General features: G+C 36.5%; 1 protein-coding gene across 2 annotated transcripts in view; it reads left to right on the plus strand.

Moving 5' to 3' along the window:
- LOC126178807 (neurofibromin) overlaps positions 1–23,659 on the plus strand; it is a 474,179-nt gene that overhangs the window by 407,860 nt on the left and 42,660 nt on the right. For both annotated transcript variants that reach the window (XM_049924560.1, XM_049924561.1), the window contains one exon: positions 10,917–11,087. In XM_049924560.1, coding sequence (XP_049780517.1) covers positions 10,917–11,087 — 171 coding nt within the window. The remainder of the gene's footprint in view (positions 1–10,916; positions 11,088–23,659) is intronic.

Raw genomic sequence — 23,659 nt, forward strand, 5'->3', positions numbered from 1 at the left:
TTCCTGTATAATCCAGTTTTACTTTTCACTTTGTAGTTTTGTCTCTGAACTGAAGCTGGTAAGGTTCTTATCTTTGGCCTAGCCCTTCGTTTTTGTCTCCTCTTGTCCTCACATGGAGTGGGTCCCTGTCAATCTGGGGTCGGAGTAATCAACCCCTCCTTTCCATTACTCTCCAACCAATCGCATCAGTTTTTTTCCTACTTCTAAGTGTTTTATTTCGCAGTAATTAATATTTTGCCTTCTGAAAGCAAGTTATGGCCAGGTGTTCTGCTCCTTATAACTTCATTGTTTTCATGACTGAAATTATTCCTTTCATACAAATGAATGTGCATAATTAAGGAACACTTTGAGGCCAAGAAGAGTAGCATAAACACCAACAATGATGTGGCTTGATAAATTATCCATTAGATTTCAGCCATGCAATGTCAGAAACCATATTTCATCACCTGGTATTTCAGCCATATACCTTTCGGCCATATTCCAAATGACTTGTCAAACTGAAGCTACAGTACGCACTCCATCCTTTTAAACTGATAGATCACACTACTGCAAGTGCAGCTAAAGATACATAAGCACCAGAGATGATGTTCAGTGGCGTGGCAAAGAACTGTTTAATCTGGGGTGTAATGGTCAATCCATACTTGGATACACCATTGCAAGTTTATTCAAAAGAGGTGACAGATTCCTTGTTTTCTCCAGGTTGAAACAGCTGTCTCTGTTAATGAAATTGTTCGTCAGACAAATTCTACAGCTTCCTTCGCCGTTGGGTCCCAAAAAGGTGAAAACGCCGTTGGGTCCCAAAAAGGTGAAAACAACACTAGAATTTCAACATTTTCACACAGCATATAGTGCCAGTGTCGATGCAGTGCTCTACCACAACTGATTTATGTGCTGTAAGAGCCAGTTGTATCTTAGGAGTTCTGTGTATCTTTTATGGACCGTATGCATCATCTGAACTCTGTATGAAAAGCCACATTCACACACATTCTTGTAAGCCCTAGATTGACAAAATGTCATCTGGCATTATTAGTTAAGGTTGTTCTTCTCGTGTACTTCAGGTCAATGTTGAAATGGTTCCTGTAACAAGATCATCACTGATTCCTTCTTGTCATCGACGGTTGGACACAAAAAAGGAGGAAAACTTGCTAATTTTCAGAAGAAATTCCTTTTTTCAGCTACAGCAATCCTGGCTCTGCACAACCTGTGTGTGTGTGTGTGTGTGTGTGTGTGTGTGTGTGTGTGTGTGTGTGTGTGTCCCTGTCAATGACTCAATGGTTCTGCTTTTCAGTGAGTGGTATCCTTTACTCCTACCATATTTACATTCTGCATTATCTCTAATGATCTTAATATAAACAGGAGATATACACTAAACTCAGTTTGCCAAGTAAAAATATTTTCCCACTTTTCTTAACATCCATTTCAGCCTCATTTTGATATGTCATAGATACTATTCTCACTACTGGTGCTGTGAATGGAGTAGATTTCTTGGCTATTGAAAGTGAATTATGGGACAGAGACTTAATAATTGTAGAAATCTGTCAGCCTGTGACTCTTCCAATCATCAGTGATCGAAAATAATCTATTATCATTTTACCAGTATCAGTGAAGATGTGGTTTGGTTTACCACAGCTTCATTGTGATACTTTTGTTATTGTGAAGGCATAGAGATTGTACAATTTTGTTTAGAAATGTGTCACAGTTATGCTATAACTTGGCAATACTTAAGGAAAAGGAAGCAAATCCATTTATAAATTTATGGCACTGTAACTACTGAAGGCTGCTGTGCGCTGTGTACCTTGCTGTTGTGGGGTGGCTTGTGTGCCTCAGCAATACAAATAGCCGTACCTAAGGTGCAACCATAATCAAGGGGACATGTTGACAGGCAGACAAACATGTAATTTCTGAAGAGGGGGAACAGCCTTCTCAGTAGTTGCAGGGGCAACAGTGTGGATAATTGACTGATTTAGTCTTTTAACATCAGCCAGCAAGGTCTGCTGAGCTGCTACTGCTAACGGCAAAGGAACAGCACCATGAATATATTAACATAGCCAAGACAGACATAGAGCCAACACCCACCACAGTATTACAAGTTTATTTGCAAACTGAACCCACAGATGATGCAGAGATTGAAGAAATTTATGATGAAAAAAAAATTATTCAGATAATTAAAGGAGACAAACAATTAATTATGACAGGGGATTGGAATTCAATAGTAGGAAAACAAAGAAAAGGAAAAATAGTAGGTGAATATGGTCTGGTGGAAAGTAGTGAAAGAGGAAGCCACATGGTAAATTTTGTATAGAGCATAATTTAATATTCGCTGACACTAGTTTAAGAATCATCAAAGAACACTGTATGCTTGGAAGAGGCCTGGAGACACCAAAATGTTTCAGAGTGATTATATAATGGTAAGACAGAGTTTTTGGAATGAGATTTCAAACTGTAATAAGACATTTCCAGGTGCAGATCTCAATTTATTGGTTATGAACTGTAGATTAAAATTAAATAAATTGGAAAAAGTGTGAAAATAAGGAGATGGGACCTGGATAAGTTGAAAGAACCAGAGGTTGTTGACAGTTTCAGAGGGAGCATTAGGCAATGATTGACTACAACAGGGGAAAGAAATACAGTAGAACACAAAATGGTAGCTTTGAGAGATGAAATTGTGAAGGTAGCAGAGGATCAAACAAGTAGAAATCCTTGGATAACACAAGATGTATTGAATTTAATTGATGAAAGGAGTACACAAAAAATGCTGCAAATGAAGCAGGCAAAAGGGAATATTTACCCATGAGATTGAGAAAAAATGCAAAATGGCTAAGTAGGAATGGCTAAAATATAACTAGAAGGATGTAGAAGTATGTATGACTAGGGAAAGATAGATACCACCTACAAGAAAATTAAAGAGGCCTTATGAGATTAGAGGAGAAGCTATATGAATACCAAGAGCTCAGATGGAAAACCAGTCCTAAGCAAAGAAGGGAAAGATGGGAGTGGAAGGAGTATATGGAAGGACTATACAAGGGCAATGAACTTGAAGGCAATATTATGGAAAGAAAGGAGGATGTAGATGAAGATGAGTTTGGAGATATGATACTGCAAAATGAATTTGACAGAGCACTGAAGGACCTAAGTTGAAACAAGGCCCATGGAGAAGACGACATTCCATCAGCGCTACTGATATCACTAGGGAAAACAGATAGAAGCCAGCCTTGGAAAAGATCAGTTTGGATTCTGAAAAAATGTAGAAACACACAAGGCAGTACCGACCTTATGACTTCTCTTAGAAGATAGGTTTAGGAAAGGAAAACCTACACTTATAGCATTTGTAGATTTAGAGAAAGCTTTTGACAATGTTGATTTGAATACACTCTTTAAAATTCTGAAGATAGCAGGGGAAAATACAGGGAACAGAAGGCCATGTACAACTTGTACAGAAACAATACAGCAGTTGTAAGTATCCAGGGGCATTAAAGGGAAGCAAAGATTGAGAAGGGAGTGAGGCAGGGTTGTAGCCTTTCCCTGATATTATTCAATCTGTACATCGAGCAAGCAGTGCAGAAAACCAAAGAAAAATCTGGTTAAGGAATTAACATTATGGGAGAAGAAATAAAAACTTAGAGGTTTGACAATCACATTATAATTCTGTCTCAGGCACTAAAGGCCTTGAAGGAGCAGTTGAATGGAATTGACAGTGCCTTGAAAGGGGGGATACAGGATGAACAACAAATGAAATGGAATGTAGTCAAATTAAAAAAGGCAGTGCTGAGATAATTAACTTATGAAGCGAGACACTAAAAGCAGTAAAGTAAAGCAGTAAAGTAAAATGTTGCAAATGAAGCAGGCAAAAGGGAATTTTTTAGCCAAAAAAATGAGACTGACAGGAAGTGCGAAATGGGTAAGCAGGAATGGCTAAAGAACAAATACATGGCAATAGGAGCATGTATAACAAGTGAAAGATACATACTGCCAACAGGAGAAAAGAGAAGCAGCTGTCTGTATATCAAGAGTTCAGATAGAAAACCAGTACTAAGCCCAGAAGGCTTGCTAGTTGTGCCATAAAATAACTGATAATGGCTGAAGTAGAGAGGATATAAAATGTAGACTGGCAATGGAAAGAAAAGCATTTCTGAAGAAGAGAAATTTGTTAATACTGAATGTAGATTTAAGTGTTAGGAAGTTTTTTATGGTATTTGGAGTGTAGCATTGTAGGGAACTGTAACGTGGACAATAAACAGGTCAGATAAGAAGAGAATAGAAGTTTCTGAAACGTAGTGGTGCAGAAAAATGCTGAAGACTAGATGGGTAGATCATGTAACCTATAAGGAGGTACTGAATAGGATTGGGGAGAAAAAAAATTCGTTGCACAATTTGACTGATAGCAAGGTTGGTCGATAGGACATGTTATGAAACATAAAGTGGTTACCAATTTAGTACTGGTGGGGAAGTTTGAGGAGGGCTGAAGAAGATCTGTGAGAAGGTTATACTCATTGTTACAACACAGGTACATGTTCCATAAGCACAAGAAGCATACATTTTGTCAGCATGCTGTCTATCCAATGACAGAGTGGACAAAAACTCTGTTTTAGCTTGTGTGTTAGCATAATATTTGTGCAACAACTGACAGGCCTAGTGCATTATCCAAATAAAATTACAGTGTAAAGTGTGCTTGGTGATCTGGGTCTTATTTACACAGTGCCAGACTGCCATTTAAAATAGACCAATCCACTTAACTTTGTCCCTCAGTCTTTCAAGGTCTATCCATCTCTTGGTATTTCATCTTCACTCTGTGCTGTCTTTACTCATAATATATTTTTTTTATCCTCTATTACCATTCCTGGTGTAATTCTACCCAGGCATTCCTAGCATATCCACTGGTTTAAGTCCTTTCATATTAAATTGGCTGCATATGCTGATAAAAATGCTGACATGTTTACACAGCATCTGCATAGATGTTACTGTCACCATCAACCACACCACACGATTATGTATTTTTGGCCTCCTTCATTTTGTTACTGATGCTCACTTATTACATCATTTGGTGATTTTTGGTTACTGTATGTATTTATTCCCTCAACTGTTCTACGTATATCAATGGGTGATATTTTTACTATTGAAGTCTAACAAGACGCCTGTATGGTTCTTTTTTTTCTTTTTTTTTCTTTTTTTTTTTTTTTAAATTTGTATAACTGTATTATCAGTCAAAATGTAAGCAGTGATCGTTTTACATAGCACTCATGCAGAGAATGATTCTGTATCATATTTCAAGGAATCACAAAAATTGACAGCTCAGAAAGCAGAAAAATTATGTAATCCTGAAAACAGAAGTATTGCAATACAGAAAGCTAATCTTGTGTCAAAAATTCAGTTGATATTACAGAAGATATTTTCCTGCAAAAGTCACCTAAAAATGTTTTTTTTTGTAATATTAATTTGCATGTACAAATTCTATAAGTAAACAAACAAAATGTTAAAAAGGGGAAAAAATATGGAATAGTGATTTCTCAGAACTGTTTAGTTTGAACACTACACTATTTCATTAATCGTCATTATTATGACCAGGTCTAGAAGTTCTTAAGACATAGTTGTTAAGCACTTGCTTAGCTATGGTTACAACGCATGAACATCTTATTGACTTAGCACAAAAATGGTCATGATTGAACTTAGGAACAAGTCTATATCTAATCTGTAACGTCCGGCAATACGGAAGTTCAATAATGACCATTTGTGTGCTAAGTCAATAAGATGTTCATGCGTTTTAACCATAGCTAAGCAAGTGCTTAACAATTACGTCTTAAAAACTTCTAGACCTAAGTTCCTCTTAGGTGATTAAATTTCGTGCTTAAGCACAAAAATTTTCCTAGATAGGTCATACCTTGTAAGCACATGTCTTCCTCATATTGTGACCAATGAATACTTCATAAATGTTAAGACAGTCGATCTAATTTCGTTCTGCACAGGTTAACATATATGCCCTTTTCCTCAGATATACCTTTTATTTCACTCAGTACTAGTAAATTCAAGGTCAGGAGTTAAGTTCACATCTTGTCCGTACAAGTAACTACAGGTTATGTGCAGGCGTGAGATATTGTGTCCGCCTAGGCGGGCCTCTTGCCGCATCGTGGTCACGAAGTGGGGCCGAGGCAGTTCCAGATAAGTTTTATAGTCTGATGATAATTTATGGATTTTTGGTTTAAGCTTGACAATGTCCACTATGGATAGATGGTAGTTACTGTTATTCTGAAGAAGGTTGGGTTATCCCAACTGAAACCTAGGTAAATTGTAGGCAAACGGTGCAACTGAGGCTGTTAATTATTAAAATTAAAATTAATATTTACACTGTTGCTAACAGGGCTGTGAAATGTTGAAGATATTTAAACACTATTTCATTACTTGTAAAGATTTAAAAATGGAAATAACATGAAAAAGAGAATAACAGAAATTTTCTGGATATGAAAATATCCGTAAAGTCAACAATGCAAGATTGTTGCAAAGTCAATGAAATATGCTGATTGAACCTACTCGTGTAATGAAGTAAATGCTCTTCATTTCCTTCAATAACATTTTTTTTCTTTTGAATCAGACCCATCCTATCCTTTTGGACCATGACCAATCCACTTATTTCATTTTTCTCAGAATGCCAATTTTGCCCCTCTAATCTAGCAGAGCCAATTCAAGTATGGATGGACTGTGCATACATTTTTATACATATCTCATCGCCAGCTACTGCCTTATGCTGAAATTACTATATTAATTCCTTGGAAAAAGCAGTAAATTTCTCAGGCCATAATCTATGAGTACCTATTTCCTAGTGCCAAAATAGAAACATTTGCAGACAGATGGACACACAGGTTCAATTACTGAATCACTAATTATTCAACATTTGAATTATTTCTGCTTCAGGTGAAAAGATGGTGCGCACTATTTCCAGGTGGAAGAAAAAATCACTCCAAAGATCAGAAGAGACAAGTCGGACGTAACAATGCTCGATAATCACCCCCTCAATTTAATTGGAAAAAAAGCCAACAAACCATAACATCTTCACTTCATCAATAGCAACACTTACCCCACTATGTTTCCCTCCCTTACAGCATTGGACTTAATGCTAGATGGAGTTATTATTACGCCAGATCTCTTGTTAAATGAGTCCCACACACCTTGTGACTCCTGTTGTCCCTACAACTATCCATGCAAACTTGTGTTCTATCTGGCCTTTGAAATTATCTTGATTGAGCCCTGGCTTAATAATTCTGCTGCAGATAAATATGTAAATAAATAAAAATCACCTCAGTACACAATACCTCCATGGACCAGAGTGTTAATCAGCTTGTGAGGCAAGAGGGTTGAGATGCGTAAGTCACGCACTCAAATGCCTATTCTCACGCCCCTAAAAGTAACTATCTGCTCACCGTTGAACATAGTCCATCTTCTTGACAGATACTGCAAAAGCAGTAACACACATTTCTACACATTTATTCCAATACGAACTACCCCCCCCCCCCCCTCCCCCCCGCCCACTCTCTCTCTCCACATGAAACGTACCTGCATAGCCAAGGGCAGTGCATACACGTTTTCTGCAAACCGGCATGCAAGTTTATGTCTTACTTTTTGTCAATGAATGTCTATAAACTACCTACACTGACAACACACAACACCTTGTAGTTCAGAATGGTATGAAACAGCAACAAAAATCTGATTATTTGTTTTATCAGTTCCATCAGTTAGGTTTCCTTGCTGAGCACCAATACTGTCCAACTCAAAAAACTGGCTGTCATTGACCAGCCTATCTACATTGTCACTAGTGTCTTTCCCTTGTAATTGTCCATTCTCATCAGTGGTCGCAATTTTTTGCCTTTTTTTAAGCATCTTGCATCCTCTCTGTACCAATGATAATTTCACTTTTTATAATTCATTCCATTGGCTCCCTTACTTTCCCATTTCGAGTTTTTCTTTAATATTTGTTTTAGTTGCATATTTGTATTTTCTAATTGCATAGTTCATGTCTTAATCAAGAATCCTACAGCTTCTTTTAGTCATTGGTGTGTGTTGAAATTTACATAATACAGGCCAAGATTCTAAAACTGTATTTTATATATAATTAATTTGATGAGTTTGAGGATATGACTTTCCCCAAGAACTAAATACAACATAAGTGCACAAATCTTTTGTATTTAAATCAGTTGAGTGTATATTACGCAATTTTGAAGCCAGATTATTTTGATACCTAAATTGTAATCATATTTCATTAGTACATGCAAAGTATATCTTATATTATTGATATGAGTGTTGATGCTACTGTTTTTTATTTAACATTCTGTAATTACATCTTCGTATGACTAAATCCAGCAAGTCCAACAAGTTACGAAATATAGCTAGCAAATATTCACAAAAGGTATTTTTATTCATATCCAATGATGTTAGAATGACACTGAAAAAGAAAAGTTTGATTAACATTTCATCCATAAGAGATGGCAGTATGAAGGATGTGACTGTTGATAAATACAAATACAACAGTTCCTGTGTCAGTCACTTATTTATTTTGCCACTGCACATTTCAATGATTGGTGATGAAGACAATGGTGTGAACTGTCACATATTGGAAAAATAAACAAATAACTGATATAGCAACTGTTTTATATGTAGAAAAATCTGAAATAAAAATGTAGAAAATCGAAATTTTAATGAAAATAGCCAAAGTAACTAAACTGATTAATAGTCCTCAAAGTGGAGGCATGGGAAATAACATTGCGTTTGTTTATGATACTCACATCTGACCATGTTAGTGCATTTGTTAGATTATTTTCATGCCTTCTATTTGTTTGATGATGACTGTCATAATTAAAGTACAATCATTTCGATTGCTACATTTTTTGCACTGTTTTGGTAAAGTGCAACTCAGGGCAGCAGTAGATGAAATGAATGTAGGAAAACTCCTGAAAGAACTCTCCAGTTGGTTGTAGGAAATAACAGTAAAGGACTGAACAAAGGTGTTACTTGTCTCACACATGCTATTGTGCTGTCATACCAACTAACCCCATAAAGTATGAGAAGCTCCCAACTCCAGGAGAGGACATCTCTTTTAAATTGATATTCCTCTTTTCTAGCACAGAAAGTGGCATTTTCTTATTTTGGCTAATGCATTTGGGTACATAAATGAATACACATAGAGTATTGCTGTGACAGGTGTTTAAAATAGTGAACTACCACTATGATTCATTACTGCAGTAGGAGTACAGGATGCCTATGTTGCGACTGAGGACAGCAAGTATACTGCAGCCATGTTATTTTGTGCTGTGAGCTAGTGCCAGAATCCACATGCCAGATTTGTAATACACTTTTCTTCAGCTCAGTAAAGGTTATAGGAAGTATCAACAGAGAAAAGTTGGGGGCACTATTTTGTCAATGTTCTGTAAAGGTTCAGAGGCAACTTATCTGTGCTATACTCTGGATTCCAGATGAGGGAAGTGCACCCCCTCTTGCTCCCACCATCTCCCACCTCACTGATGTCTGTGGTTTTAATAGTCTGGGATTTGCATCTTGGATGTTAATCCATTGTTGTCTTATTCCTTCCCTTGTTGGGAGTTTGGATGATTTTCCTTTGTTTCATCTTAACTTTTCTCTTCCTGTTTCTTTTCATTTCTTCATATAAAGGAAGTTTCAAAAGTTAATAATATCAACAATTCGACTAAGTTTTTAATTTGTGTGTCTATCAGCTCTGCTTAAATAGCTATTGTTCCAGCAAGTGGTAAGTAGACAGTACTCTTTCAAATAGTGTTCTACCTTTATACCACTTGTGGCTCATGGTTTAATGATAAACAACTGAACTACTCTTTATATTGTGTTTTAGGTTTTATCAAAGTGTTTTATTGTGCTTACCATATGCTAAAATAAAATAGCTTGTCTGATACCCTCATGTGCCACCACACCACATATACTTATCATTGATGACCTTCTTCTGTGTATTCTTCTCTTGTGGACATTCTCTTTTCTTTTAAATTTTTCCATGTGCATGGCTGGTTCTTTCCATCTGTTTCTCATCTTTGTTGTGCATCACTGTTTATTTAACAGTAATTTGCTCGGTTGCATATTTCTTTTGGTTTATAATATGAAACTTTGTTCCAGTTTCATTTGTTTTTTCTCCTTTTTTCCTTCTGCCACCCAAGGTATATTAGCACCTCGTTCTGTTCACTATTAACTGTTTGAATATTCTCCTTCCTTTTCATTTTCTTTTCAATTTCACAGTTTTTCATCTTTCACAGTCTCAGTCACTTAATTATCAGTTTCAGTTATGCCATGGTAATTGTATTTATTAAAAGCAATGCAGCAGTTGGAATTTTGCTCATCCAATTTGTGAAATCACTTTTTCAGTCCCAATCTTCCTATCACATGTATCTGTATATTTTGTACTGAAATGACAAACAATCTTGAAATGTATATGTAATCCCTCTGATCTCATTATTTAACTACGTGGATTGCTTGGTTTATATTCTTTTTCTGTTTTGAAATTGTAAGTCATCCATTACATGGTTTCCCTGTCATCTGGCCCTTCCTTCTGCCACTTCATGTCCTATGCCACTTTATTTTTATTTCCTATTTTTCTGAATTAAAGCCCTTGGCTCTAAAGTCTCAGAATTCAACTTCTATCTGTTTGCTTTTCTGCCACTAAGTTTTCCATCCTGTTTGGTGAGTATTATTATTTTATTTGTCATGGTTAAAGGTGTAAATGGCTTTGTAATTAATTATGGACACGACTTAAAACTATATCACATCATTTGGCAGCAGTTATGAGACTAATCATTTTCGACAGTGTTTCATAAGGATTTACTCCTGTGTGAGCATGCTTAATTGTTATAGTAATTTGAGAAAGGAAAACATTTTAAGGTGCACTCAGTGAATTGACATTGCCATGCATGTAGGTTCATTCTGCTGCATGTGGGGGGGACTCTAATAACGATAAAGGGTGGCGCAGTCTGGATCTGGGCCACCAGCCACCTTCAAGTTCAGCTTCGTCAAGACCATTATTTCGCACACAGCGTTCATCATCAGTGCCTGCTCCAAAATCAACTGCTGAAGCAGGTGCTACAAAAGTAAGGGGCTTCATTGGTTTCAGTAACAACTGTCTGCACTGTCATAAATCTGAGTGTTCAGAATCTTTGTGATATTGTTTTCACTGTTGACTGTAATAGTATTCTGGTTCCTATTTCATCCCCTCCCAAATGTGAAATATTAAATGAAAGCAGGGAGAGTACAAAAGAAATGAGAAAAGGGGAACTTTTATTTAATTCGGCAGCATTACATCAAGCTGTACTTTCATTCTGTTACTAATTGCATAATTTCCTTTCGCACTCAGTTTTATCACTTGAAGTAAAAAGAAGAAAAATAACAAATGTGTGATTTTCTTTTTAATTTAAAGAGTTACTAAACACACCTCTGAGTACACATATTTTATTTGTAAACACACAATGCGTAAACCTTAAAAGATGATAAACAGAATAATGTGAGATTCTTTAAACAATGTAAAGTACAAAATGTGTTGCTCAAATACAAAAAGTAAGGCTTTGTGAGTCTTGTAGTAGCTGGAAGAACACACAAACATATTCATAAAATACAAAGCTCAAACTTTTTTTTTTGTATTTTGGCACCTAAAAATAGGAATAAATGCTGGGTATTTCATTTAGACAGTGTTTGAACAAAACATGTGACTGAATTCTTAAGCAACAAATGCTTCATAAGAGGCAGATGTTACTACATTTACATCCACATTCATAATCACAAGACAGTGTGTAATTTGTAGCAGACTTAACCTATTTGGAAATAGTGCCTGGAAAGAACAATTTTCAGTGTCTATATCAGTTAAAATGTGTCTAATTTTACTATGATTATTGAAATATTATGGAATTTATTATACACTTTTTAATTTGTATTTTTATTATACAAATGTACAGAGGCATTCTTTGCACTGTTCAGAAACCTGAGAATATGAAAAAATTGCTGTCATCAAAATAGTTTTGACAATACTCTCAACAATTATGGAAAAGATAGATTACCACTCACTGCCACTCATCTTTACGGTAAGTAGCAATCTATCCTTTCCATAAATGTTGATATTCCAAGCTGGACTTTCCACTGTTTGACAATACTTCGACTTTTCAGTGTGTTAGCTTTCATTCGAGGGAACAAATTTTACGAAACAATTTTCATAATTAATTATGCAATGTAAAATGATTTTCTCTCTTCGCAAACACTTAAAAATTACTGAAAAAAAGACAATCAGTGGTTAAATGAGGTTGACAGATGAAACACACTCACACATATTGACTTATAGCTTCTCCTGCAGAATTCTTTTTCAGTACATGACTCAGAATTTTATTTATAGAAGGCTATTGCTGTGTCATGTGTCAGTCTGGCCATGTCAAAGAAATTTAATGTGCACTCACCCTGCTATAGTATTCTTTACAGAAATCAACGATGGCAAGCAAACCTTTTCCCTCTGAGAGCAATATCACAACGATTCTACTTTTCAGCCTGGTTTTGCTTGAATGTTTTGCATAACTTTTACTGTCTCTTTCTCTGTCTATTCCCTGCTTGTTGCTTGTCTATTGGGACCCAACACAGACTGCACGAGTACTCTTCAAAACACAGCGCTCTTTCTCTGTGCCAACCACGAAAGAACGAAAACCTGGTGATGAACCTGAAGCAAAGGTATGCAAATCCATCACTAGTTAGGACAAGCACTATGTAGAAATGCAGATTTCTTGTATTACTAGTTGGAGACATTTGCTAAAAGAATTTTGCAGAGTGTTTTTTAATGTAAAAACTTAGAAAACTTTTAGGCATTTCTTGTTAATAAAATTTACTCATGTAATCTGGTACACAGCAGATCTAAGTTGCTTGATAAATGGCATATCCAAAAAGGAAGATGTAGCAGTCAGTGAGCAAACCTACAGATGAATCTACAGTAGTTCACATTTCCTGAGAGTTTCAATACCATAAACTATGTTCTGATACATAAGCTTCTGTTATTAAAGCTTGTCTGATGACCTCACCATTTTCTGTCATCTACACAGTGAATTGTAATCTGTTTCATTAACCACTCCCGTGTCACAAAATGAAACAATAAAGAATTTTTCTGACTGTTGGAAGAGTTTGTCTAGTTAGATCTTATAGGTTGAGGATGTGGTTTCCACCAGCCTCTAATGTTCTGTGGAATGAAATTTCATGTTATTATGGACATACAGCATCCGTTGTACCACTCTACTACAAGAAGGCCACAACTGTTGCATTATCACCTAATACCATACTCTTCTTCTTTTTGTGCTACCTTGTCCTTCCAGTTTTGTGAACAAATGTAGTTAGTTACGGTAATGGAAAATCCTTGGTGAAATACTTATTTATAATAATGGAAGAAGGTCACAGCTCAACATATAATTGAGAAGTTGAGTGTTCAATAAGCATGTAAAGAAGACTGAAAACAATGCCAAACTTTTGGACAATGTCCTGCAGCAACACCAAAAACAAATACTTTCTTTTGTATAAGTGCTGCTATCATATGCTGTACAATAAATAAAATGTCCTTGAGAGCTAACTAGTACAGGATTAACACACACACACACACACACACACACACACACACACATGCATGACTGCACTGTCCTGCCCGACTACACTGTACCAGCATTGCAGCTCTACTGGAATGAGGGCCATATTGGATAGAGTGGGCAGGGGAGAAGGGAAATGAGGAGGATTAGGGAAGGGTGGCTGATGGCTCAGAGGGAGGTGCAGCAGCCACATAGATAGGAATGTGGCACCACTGAGGTGTCGCAGGCAGGGGGAATTCATATAGAGCACAATGACATGGAGGAGTGAACTGAAGGGAGACTACGTCTTGTGTGTGAGTGTAGGATGAGTGACATGGTGCTACGGGGACAGTGGTGGAGGTATGTTTGGGACAATGGCTAGCAGAGTTTGAGGCTTTAGGGATTGAAAGACGAAGGACATATTGTCAAAAATAAAATTTTAAAAAAATCTACATAATTCAGAGAAGCTGGTTGGGGTGAGGGAAATTACAGTTGACAGGAATAATGAAGATCCATTGAAGTCGGCCATTTCATAGTCAGCAGTATTTTCCACCATTGGGTGTTCAATATTGCTCTTGGCCACAGCTTTGCAGTGGCCGTCATTTGGGTGACAGCTGGTTGATGCTCATGCCTACATGTGAAAGCTGTGCAAAAGTTGCAGCAGAGCTGTTATATGAATGATTGCTTATCCCTGTGACAGTGCCTCCACAAAGTTTTGACTCTTATGATGAAGAGGTTGGGAGTGGATGTGGCATAAGGATGCGAAACACCCAGCTGCAAGACGTGTGCTTTGCACTCACTCAACACATCCTATTACAGTCCCTTCACACATATACCCTATACTGTCAAAGGCAAGACCACTTGTGAACACAGTCATATTATGTACCAACTATGCTATAACTTTTGCACATTCTTTTCTGTGGGCATGATCACCAAAACCCTCTTCATAGTGGAGCTGCAGAGCTGGTAAAATGTAGTTAGCCAGGACAGTATAGCCATGGAGACGTAGATGTCACTGCCATCCAAAAGCTTAGCAACATGTTCCATCTTGTCTCTATTGACCACTCTATACATGGATCTACTTGGCGAATTGTTATCACTCCACGGTGAGGATCAGTATTGCAATTCAGTTTTAATGTGTAAACACCACTGTGGTTTCTTTTTCCACTTGAAACCTTCACATACAGAATGACATGCAAAACCATCTTTCTCCATATGAAAATGTGACTGAAATGTCAAATAGTTTTGCTGATATTTGGTGAAGTCTGTAAAGTCAAGGAATGATGACAAGAGAGGCGAAATTCAGCTCCACCGGAATAACATCTGTCACTTGCCATCGAGTAAAGGAAAGAACTATGCATGTGCAAATATATTATTATGCTGATATTCAGAAGACATGCATGATTGGAGCTCAGTATCTATGCTCTGTGTAATTCATGGTTTCATGAGGTAAGGTATTGTTGCATGGATCTTGATATCTAGGGTTGCATGCCAAGAACTTTAATCCAAAAATTTACTGAGTGCTTCTGTTATGAATGTAATGCTGAAGAAAGCAGTCCTTACTAATTTCAAACAAACAATCCTTGAAGTGTCACAGTTAGCAAAAGCATGCCAAAAATGTTTATTGTCAAACAAAGAGATGGATACCTACATAAAATTGTATGTGATCTAAGATTTCTAGTTTGCCAATTCTATAATTTTGTGTGATGTGCCTTGTTTGTTCACATGTGCTTCATATACAGGGTGAACCAGAACTCTACCAACAAACTTCCAGAGGTGGTGGTATAGATCAAAATGAGAGAAAGAGGGCCTCAAAAATGCATATCGTCAGTACTATGAAACACATCTCTTCTACTGCAAATTGTTTTCTTTCCATATTTTGGGATGATATAGTGTGGACTAAAACAAGACAAATTTGTTCAGTAAACAGGGGCTCTAAAATGCATACCTTAAAAGCTATAAACACTTACTCAGTAGAAGAGGTGTGTTTCACAACAGGTAAGATTAACAAGTGCTCCTAGCTTTTGAACTATGCAATTTGGAGCCCATGTATACTGAGTACATTTTCTGGTTGTCATCCTTAATACCTCTGGAACTTTGTTGGAGGCCTTCTGGTTCACCCTTTATATACGTCAGTTGTCAACAGCTACCGTGGATCACTGTAACGCAGCTTCCTATGAGAAAAAGATAATCTGGCATTTCAAATTTCCACTCTCATTTTTGCATTAACTACTGCTCTTATAAACTAAAGAACTAAATCTTTGATTTTTCAGGACCTGGGTAATTTCAAAGTTATAAAGTCACCTTCAAATTATTTCATAGTTCTCATAACCAAATCAGTATCATTTGCTTGGAGTATATTGACATTAATTGTGTGCCTTGTAGAGCTATAATTTCATCTGTGTTATTTGTGCTGCAGAATGATTATTCATTACATAAAAGATGTCCATTACATTTTTTACTATTTGGCAGTTCATCCGAGAATTTTTTTTTTTTTTTGGCATCATTATCTGCTTTTTGTGTAACAGGTTCCCACTCTGTCTCAGGCTTATTTTATTTATTTCTTTTAACTAATGAACTTTAAAACTCTATACTGTGCAAGACATGCTAAAATTGTATCAGATGAGGTAAGGAGATAGCACACATCCAATAAATCTCAAGGTAATAAGTAATTATGTAACATGGGGCATATAGTTCAGCCATAAAAGAATCTACAAGGGAAACTAAATATTGTTAGAACAAGATACAAACAATCTTCCACCATTGGCAGCAGTTGAATGACTAAAAAATTACAGTTGAACGACATTCCAAGGAGTGAAATGTCATAGCATCATTATTCAAATTGCCTATATCTGACTAAATAAAAATTCAAAAAAGTGTACAAAATTTTATTAAAGGTAGAAAATATATTTTTGAATGTCCAACCAGATTAACAGTTTTGTTCTTCTGCATAATACTGAGCAATGGAACTAGTCATCTAAGAAAGGTACAGCAAGCACCAAAATTTGGTATACCACCTGTCTGGTGTACAAGTAGACTGTTAGGTGCTGATAGCAACAGCCTGCTATTTATACTCGTGTGTGATTCATGGCCAAATAATATCCCACATTTCAGTTGTAAATAATTTAGGAGCGAAGGGGACCACCCACCAAATATCAAAAGCATTCACTCATCCTCATCAACAAACATGAGTGGGAGGGAAGGGGATTCAGTTGGAGCAGCAGCCCCTGGTGAGAATTTATTTTGTTTACGAACATGAAAAAGGACCTGTGACCACAGAACCCAGATTTTTATGACCTAATTACTGCAAAAATTGTCAGTAAAGTGACCTGAAAATATCCATAAAATAACATAAAAACAATTTAAATAAAGTATGTTATGAAATGAACTGCAGTAATGAAAAACTGTAGAAGATTGGAACTGTTTTTACAAAATTAACAATTAATTTAAAATTTTCTTTAAGAAATCTCATTCTTTGAAGTTGTAGAAAATTGTATAACTGTTTTAGAGGTACTATGGTGTATGAAAGTCAGCATGCAGATAGTTCAGAACCCCACTCATGATGGAAATATATTGTATCCAATAGTAAAACAAACAGACCTGACCTCTTTGAAGATGTCCACGTCGAAACTGATATCAGTGATCTTGACGCGGTTGTGGCACCAATGATTACCAAACTACAAAGGGCAACTAAAATAAGTAAACAGTTATATATGTTCAGTGTGTCTTCATAAGTGCGGGGACATCTGTTATCCGACAACACGTATTTAGAAACCTTTCTGCATTTGCTGAAACAATTGTAGCATGCACTCTATTTTCCTGTACTTTCAAAAACAAATACAAAAAGTCAACACACAAATATCAATATTTCACAAATGGACATTATATTTGGTACAGTAGCAAAGTAAAATATTTATTTTTTTCTTTTAAGATGCATTTATGGTACAAGTTAACATCCGTAAGTGATGCAATGACAACAATAAGCAGATGAACCAATAATTTATTTTCAACTGCATTATTGCCTTTTTCCTAGGGACAAGAGCGTTTTCATTCTTGCCAACATTAAAAGAATAAGCCATTTTGTCACAAATGGAAATTGTGCACAAAAATATGAAAAAATGAAGTAAAATCTTAAAAATGCAGTTTTGTACTGTGTATTGTCCTACAGGTTGTGTGTGAGTGGGAACGTGATGTTTTTTGCATATAAATCAGTTTGAAAATAAGTGTCAAAGCTTGTAGTAGTGGCTCAAAAGCACAAAATGTGGAAAATGTTATCTATATGAGTTTTTTAATGGCAGGAAAACAATTAATTGTGGAAACATGGCTTACAACAGGAAAATGTAAAATCTGGGGATGTAAAAATGGCTATTAGGAAGTTGTAGCAAGGATTAGGGGGAACTTATGAGCAGAGTATAATGCCCTTGAATTCTAAATACATGTACAGGGAAAATGTTTTGCTGTTACTGACACAAAAACCAGTGGAAATACCAGATTCCAACTCTAGTTGAATGTAGATAGATTAGTTTTTAACTTTGTCTGAACATGCTTTTGGAAGATTCTTTTTTGGAACTTTATTTGTAATGCCTGTAGTAGGATATTGTTTTTCCTGACCAGTATAATAGTTTTACATTTATAAGTTAAGACTGATAGCCCTTTGCACTGTAGTGTTTGGTGCTTGAGATAAGCATATAATCATGTCTGTGGCCAAAGTAACACAGCCACAGTACAATAATTGCTCTGAATTCCAGAGTAATTGGTTTGCATCACTGGAATTTGCCAACAGGTGAAACAGAGATTGTGGAATGTGTTGTTTGGTTATTATTTTGTGTCCAGTTGTCATATGGTAACATTAAGTTCGACAGCCACTTAAGTTCTTGTTAAGATTTCATTAGATTCAGTTTTCATTCCACAGACCCGAAAATGAAATGGCTCTCATGAGTGTGGAACATATTAGAAAATACAACATAAAAAACATAGGACATCTGAATATAATACTCACTTCCCTAATCATTTTGAGATTGTCAAGATATGTGAATGGAACTGCTAATATTTACAGAATTAATACAATGTCAGAATGAAACATAGTTATACACTTTCAATAAATTTATCATACACTAAGATACCTAATTTTGACTTGTGACCAAGTGCTGTCAAAACTGAAATCCAACAGACATTTTTACTTAAGCTGGTCTAATAGTCCCTGTCAAGATACTCATCTATATAGTAGAAGGAGTTGCCTGCCAAAAAGTCTTTCAAACTCTGTGCTTTATCTGAAACCAAGTTTTTAATTATTGCTGTCAATTTATTGGAAATGAGATAGATGGGTATGTTAAGATGAGTAGGCAAAAAAGATGGGTATATTAAGATGAGTAGGCCATGTTCTGACATCTGGTACATACCTAATAATGTGAATATAGCAGTACAACATCCCAGAAATACTTTGAACATCGACTTAACACATTTATGACATGAAACTTGTCAAATACTGCCCAGCAGTTCAGTCAATATTGTATGATTGTTTCTACGTGATTTCATATGGCAAGATATCAGTTGTAGATTGTGTTGTGTTTGTGTGTAAAGAACTATAGTAGTACCATCATACTTGCATTAGAATCATTCCTGTTAGCTATGTCTCTGTTGCTAAGTAATGAATTTTTCCAAGCAGAACCAGTAGCATTTCTCTCACATTTACCACAAGAAACTTAACTTTTATCGTGTGTTTTTTTTATGACTGTCAGGGACAATATCCCATGGTCTATCTCTCAAGAGGTTTTGTTAGTAGTGGGTATGATAGAAGACATCCTGTGGAACACTACTAAATGTCTTCTCTGAAAACTACCTAGAACCCCACTCATGATGGAAACATATTGGGTCTAATGGTCAATTTGCATTTCGAAACTGGTATCAGTGATCATGAAGAAATTGTGTGAGCAATTGTTACCAAAGTACAAAGGACAGCTGTAACAAGCAGAAAGATATACATGTTCAGTAAACTAGATAAAAAAACAGCAATGCCTTATCTCATTGTGCAACTTCAAACTATCAGCACAGGACAGGAGCCTATAGAGGAACTGTGGCTCAAGTTTAAAATAGTAGTTGACCATGCACTGGACAGTTATGTACCCAGTAGAGCAGTTCGTAATGAGAGGGACCTTCCATGGTATACAGTCACTGTAAAGAAACTTCTAAAGAGGCAGAGACTACTGCATAATAGGTGTAAAACAAAGCTTAGGATTATGGATAGAGATATGCTCAGCGAAACGTGTTTGGCTGTCAAGAGGGCAATGTGTGAAGTCTTCAGTGACTACCATAGCAAAATACTGCCAAATGATATTCCACAAAACCCAAAGAAATTCTGGTTATATGTAAAGACTGTTAGTGGTGCCAAAGTTAGTGTCCAGTCCTTAGAAAATGAGACAGGAACTAAAACTGAGGTTAGCAAAGCAAAAGCTGAAATGCTTAACTCTGTTTTCAGATGTTCCTTCACAGAGGAAAAACAGGAGAATTAACCCAATTTAATCCTCGTACCGTACCACTGAAAAGATAAGTGAAATCAGTATTAGTGTCAGTGGTGTTGAGAAACAGCTGAAACTGTTAAAACTGCAGTAAAGCTCCAGGGTCTAATGTAGTCCCTGTGAGATTCTGTATTGAATTTGTGGCTGAGTTAGCCCCTCCTCTAAATATAATCTGTGATAGATCCCTCAAACAAAAAACTGTGCCCAGCAATTGGAAGAAAGTGCACGTTACACCCGCCTATACGAGAAGGATAATAGAAATGATCCCCAAAACTACTGTTCAATGTCTTTGACTTTCATTTGTTGGACAATCTTAGAACATATTCTGGGCTGAAACGTAATGATGTGTCTTGAACAGAATGACAGCCTCCATGCCAACTAGCATGGATTTCAAAAACATTGATCCTATGAAACCCAACTTACACTTGTATCAAGGCAGTCAGGTAATTGTATTTCTCGACTTCCGACTTTGCGTGTGCCCCAGGGAAGTGTGTTGGGACCCGTACTGTTCATGCTGTATATTAATGACCTTGCAGACAATATTAATAGTAACCTCAGACTTTTTGCAGATGATGAAGTATTGTCTAAAAGAAGCTGCATAAATATTCAGTCAGATCTTGATAAGATTTCGAGATGGTGCAAATATTGCTAACTTGTTTTCAATGCTCAGAAATGTAAACTTGTGCACTTCACAAAATGAAAAAACATCACTAAACAAAAAACATAGTATCCTACAACTGTAATATCAGTGAGCCACAGTTGGAATTGACCAACTCATACAAATACCTGGGCGTCACATTTTGCAGGAATATGAAATGGAATGATCACATAGACTCAGTTGCGGGTAAAGCATGTGACAGACATTGGTTTATTGGTAGACTACAGGAGAAGTGCAATCAATCTACAAAGGAGATTGCTTACAGATCACTCATGCAAACCATTCTAGAATATTTCTCAAATGTGTGGGACTCATACCAAATAGGACTGACACGGGATATTGAATGTACACAGAGAAGGGCAGCGTGAATGGCTACAGGTTTGTTTGACATGAGGGAGAGTGTTAACAGTGATCTGAAGAGACTGAACTAGCTGACTCTTGAAGATACACGTAAAGTATTGCAAGAAAGTCTGCTAACAAAGCTTCAGGAACCGGCTTTGAATGACGACTCTAGGAATATACTACAACCTCTACTGATCACTCTCATAGGGATCGTGAGGACAAGGTAAGAATAATTACAGCACACATAGAGGCAGTCAAACAATCATTCTTCCTGCACTCTATACATGAATGGAATGAGAAGAAACCCTAATAACTGTCTCAATGGGACGTACCCTCTGGCATGAATTTTGCAGTGGTTTGCAGCGTATGGATGTAGATATAGGTTATCAGTCCAATTACAGACATCACTCAGTATACCACCTGTATTACTAAATGGACTAATGGATTCTGGGGCCAACAAGAATTTTAATTTCAATATTTTATGTAACTATTGACCCCACCACTTCATCTTATATTTATGCACTTTTTTTTTAGGTTTCATGTGTTAGAAAAATATATCTCTCTGCCAGATGCGAGAATTAATGGGTATTGCACTTAGAAACAAGACTGAAAGTAGAAAGCTTTGTCAATTTAAACTTTAGAAACCCCACAACCGTAGCAAGCCGTTTGTGGTTATGTGAGGAGTGCTACTGACAAGATGTTGCACTATGACACCAGAGTAGTGGCAGTTGGTTTTGCCGTTTACATTGGTTTGCAAAAGGAACTTCACACTTTAAGTGGCACACAAAATTAGTTTTGTCACAATTCACAGTCTGTGAGTGGTGTTTACCTGGAGCCATAGGAATGGCCATTTATATTTAGTGAACTAGCTTTCAATAACTGCAGCAAGCATATTACCATTACCTAAACTTCTAATCATCACTTTCATAAAGGTTACATTATGCAATTTCAGGAAGGAATAACAGTGATTCAGATTGTTCGCAACTGATCACTGTTCTTCCTTCATGAAAAAGTGGTGGTTCCTGCATTACAGGATCTTATGGAAAATTATGTGATCTTCTATCATCCAGTGAGTCAGTCAGTACACCACAAAGACTTGTGTACTGTGCAAGTAGAGGCTTTTCTTCAACTACAGGCAACACATCACGTAGATCGTATAAAGAAAATATACTGATACTGGAGGTTTCTTGTAGTTTCTCTTCACTGAGTCGCAAGACTTGCTGCCGCTGATATGCAATCAGAAATCTGTGACAAGAAAGCAATTTGATAAATAAATAAAAGTTTTATGTAGCTCTAAATATAAATATTTTACAATAGTTTTTTGTAAGTGGAGCCATTCACATTTACTGACAGATGGCAACAAATTTCCTTCATATCTGCATATAACAATGTCAGTGCCTAAGATATGTTCTATTGACGTCCTAAAATTAATATTTTTGATAAAAAGATGCATCGAGACTATGAAGGATGAAATTTACAAGATTTCATTTCTATTTGGCTTGCTATTTTTTATTCTGTGGTTCTTTGTTTCAATAAAACCAGTACAGTTTAATCATTCATTCGTAACTTTTCTCCATTTTTGTGACTCCTTTGTTACCAGTACCCTCACTAAATTCAGTTTTTCTCAAGTTAATAATTCATATGTACCAACAACCACTTCAGATGTCTTTATTGTATTCCTCTAGTCTTTATCTGTCTTCTTAATGCTGTCTCTCCTTTCATTCATTTGCAATTCTTATTTTATGACTGTAAAACACATAACCTTTTTTTTCCAGAACATTTCTGTACACCTCATCTGTAACAATCTTTAGCCTTTTATTATAGCCTCAACCTCACTGTCTTTGCACCACTTCAGTTGTTACTGTATTTAATACAACAATACAGTGTGTAAGAGTAAAATTACCTTATTCTGCTTTCTTTACCATGATTATATTGATTACAAGGAGTAATCACTGATTGGTTATAAATACCTGTTGATAATGTCAATTACATCAAACACGCTGAGTGGCTTCTGCTCTGCTTTGAATATTAAATTTCCATATTCTCACTCATGTGGTGTTGTTTGCTGCTGGAAGGCAATGGGCTATGTTGAGTTTGAAGTCCAGATAGTGAGTTCAATTCTTGATACTAGAGATTATTAGACACATGAAATGCCCATTCTATAATAGAGTTGGCAAAAGAATATACCCGAGGAATGGCAGCACTGTTGCCAGCTTTTAAGTGTGAAGTGCAGATGAGAACAATAGTCATCTTCATAGAAGCAACACCACTGAAGGGTTGCCATAGAGATGTATACAAAATCAAGTTATGTGACTGGCTGAGGTAGAAGTATGATGCAGCCCCACCATCCCCATTGGAATTGTCAGTGATCTTCTTTAACTAACTCTATTTTGCTGTGTCCACAAGAAAAAGGCACTCCACACAGTGGCCACCGCACCTCGCACAGCAATAGGAAGAGAAGTTGTACAGTGGGAAGCAGCACCAACTTTCTCATACGGTTCTGGTATCATTACCTGTATTTTGCACTTCTATGACAGCAGAAGTAATGGACTTCTTTTCTCCATTTT

Source organism: Schistocerca cancellata, chromosome 1 (genome assembly GCF_023864275.1).
Source record: "Schistocerca cancellata isolate TAMUIC-IGC-003103 chromosome 1, iqSchCanc2.1, whole genome shotgun sequence".
NCBI classification, from domain to species: Eukaryota; Metazoa; Arthropoda; class Insecta; order Orthoptera; family Acrididae; genus Schistocerca; species Schistocerca cancellata.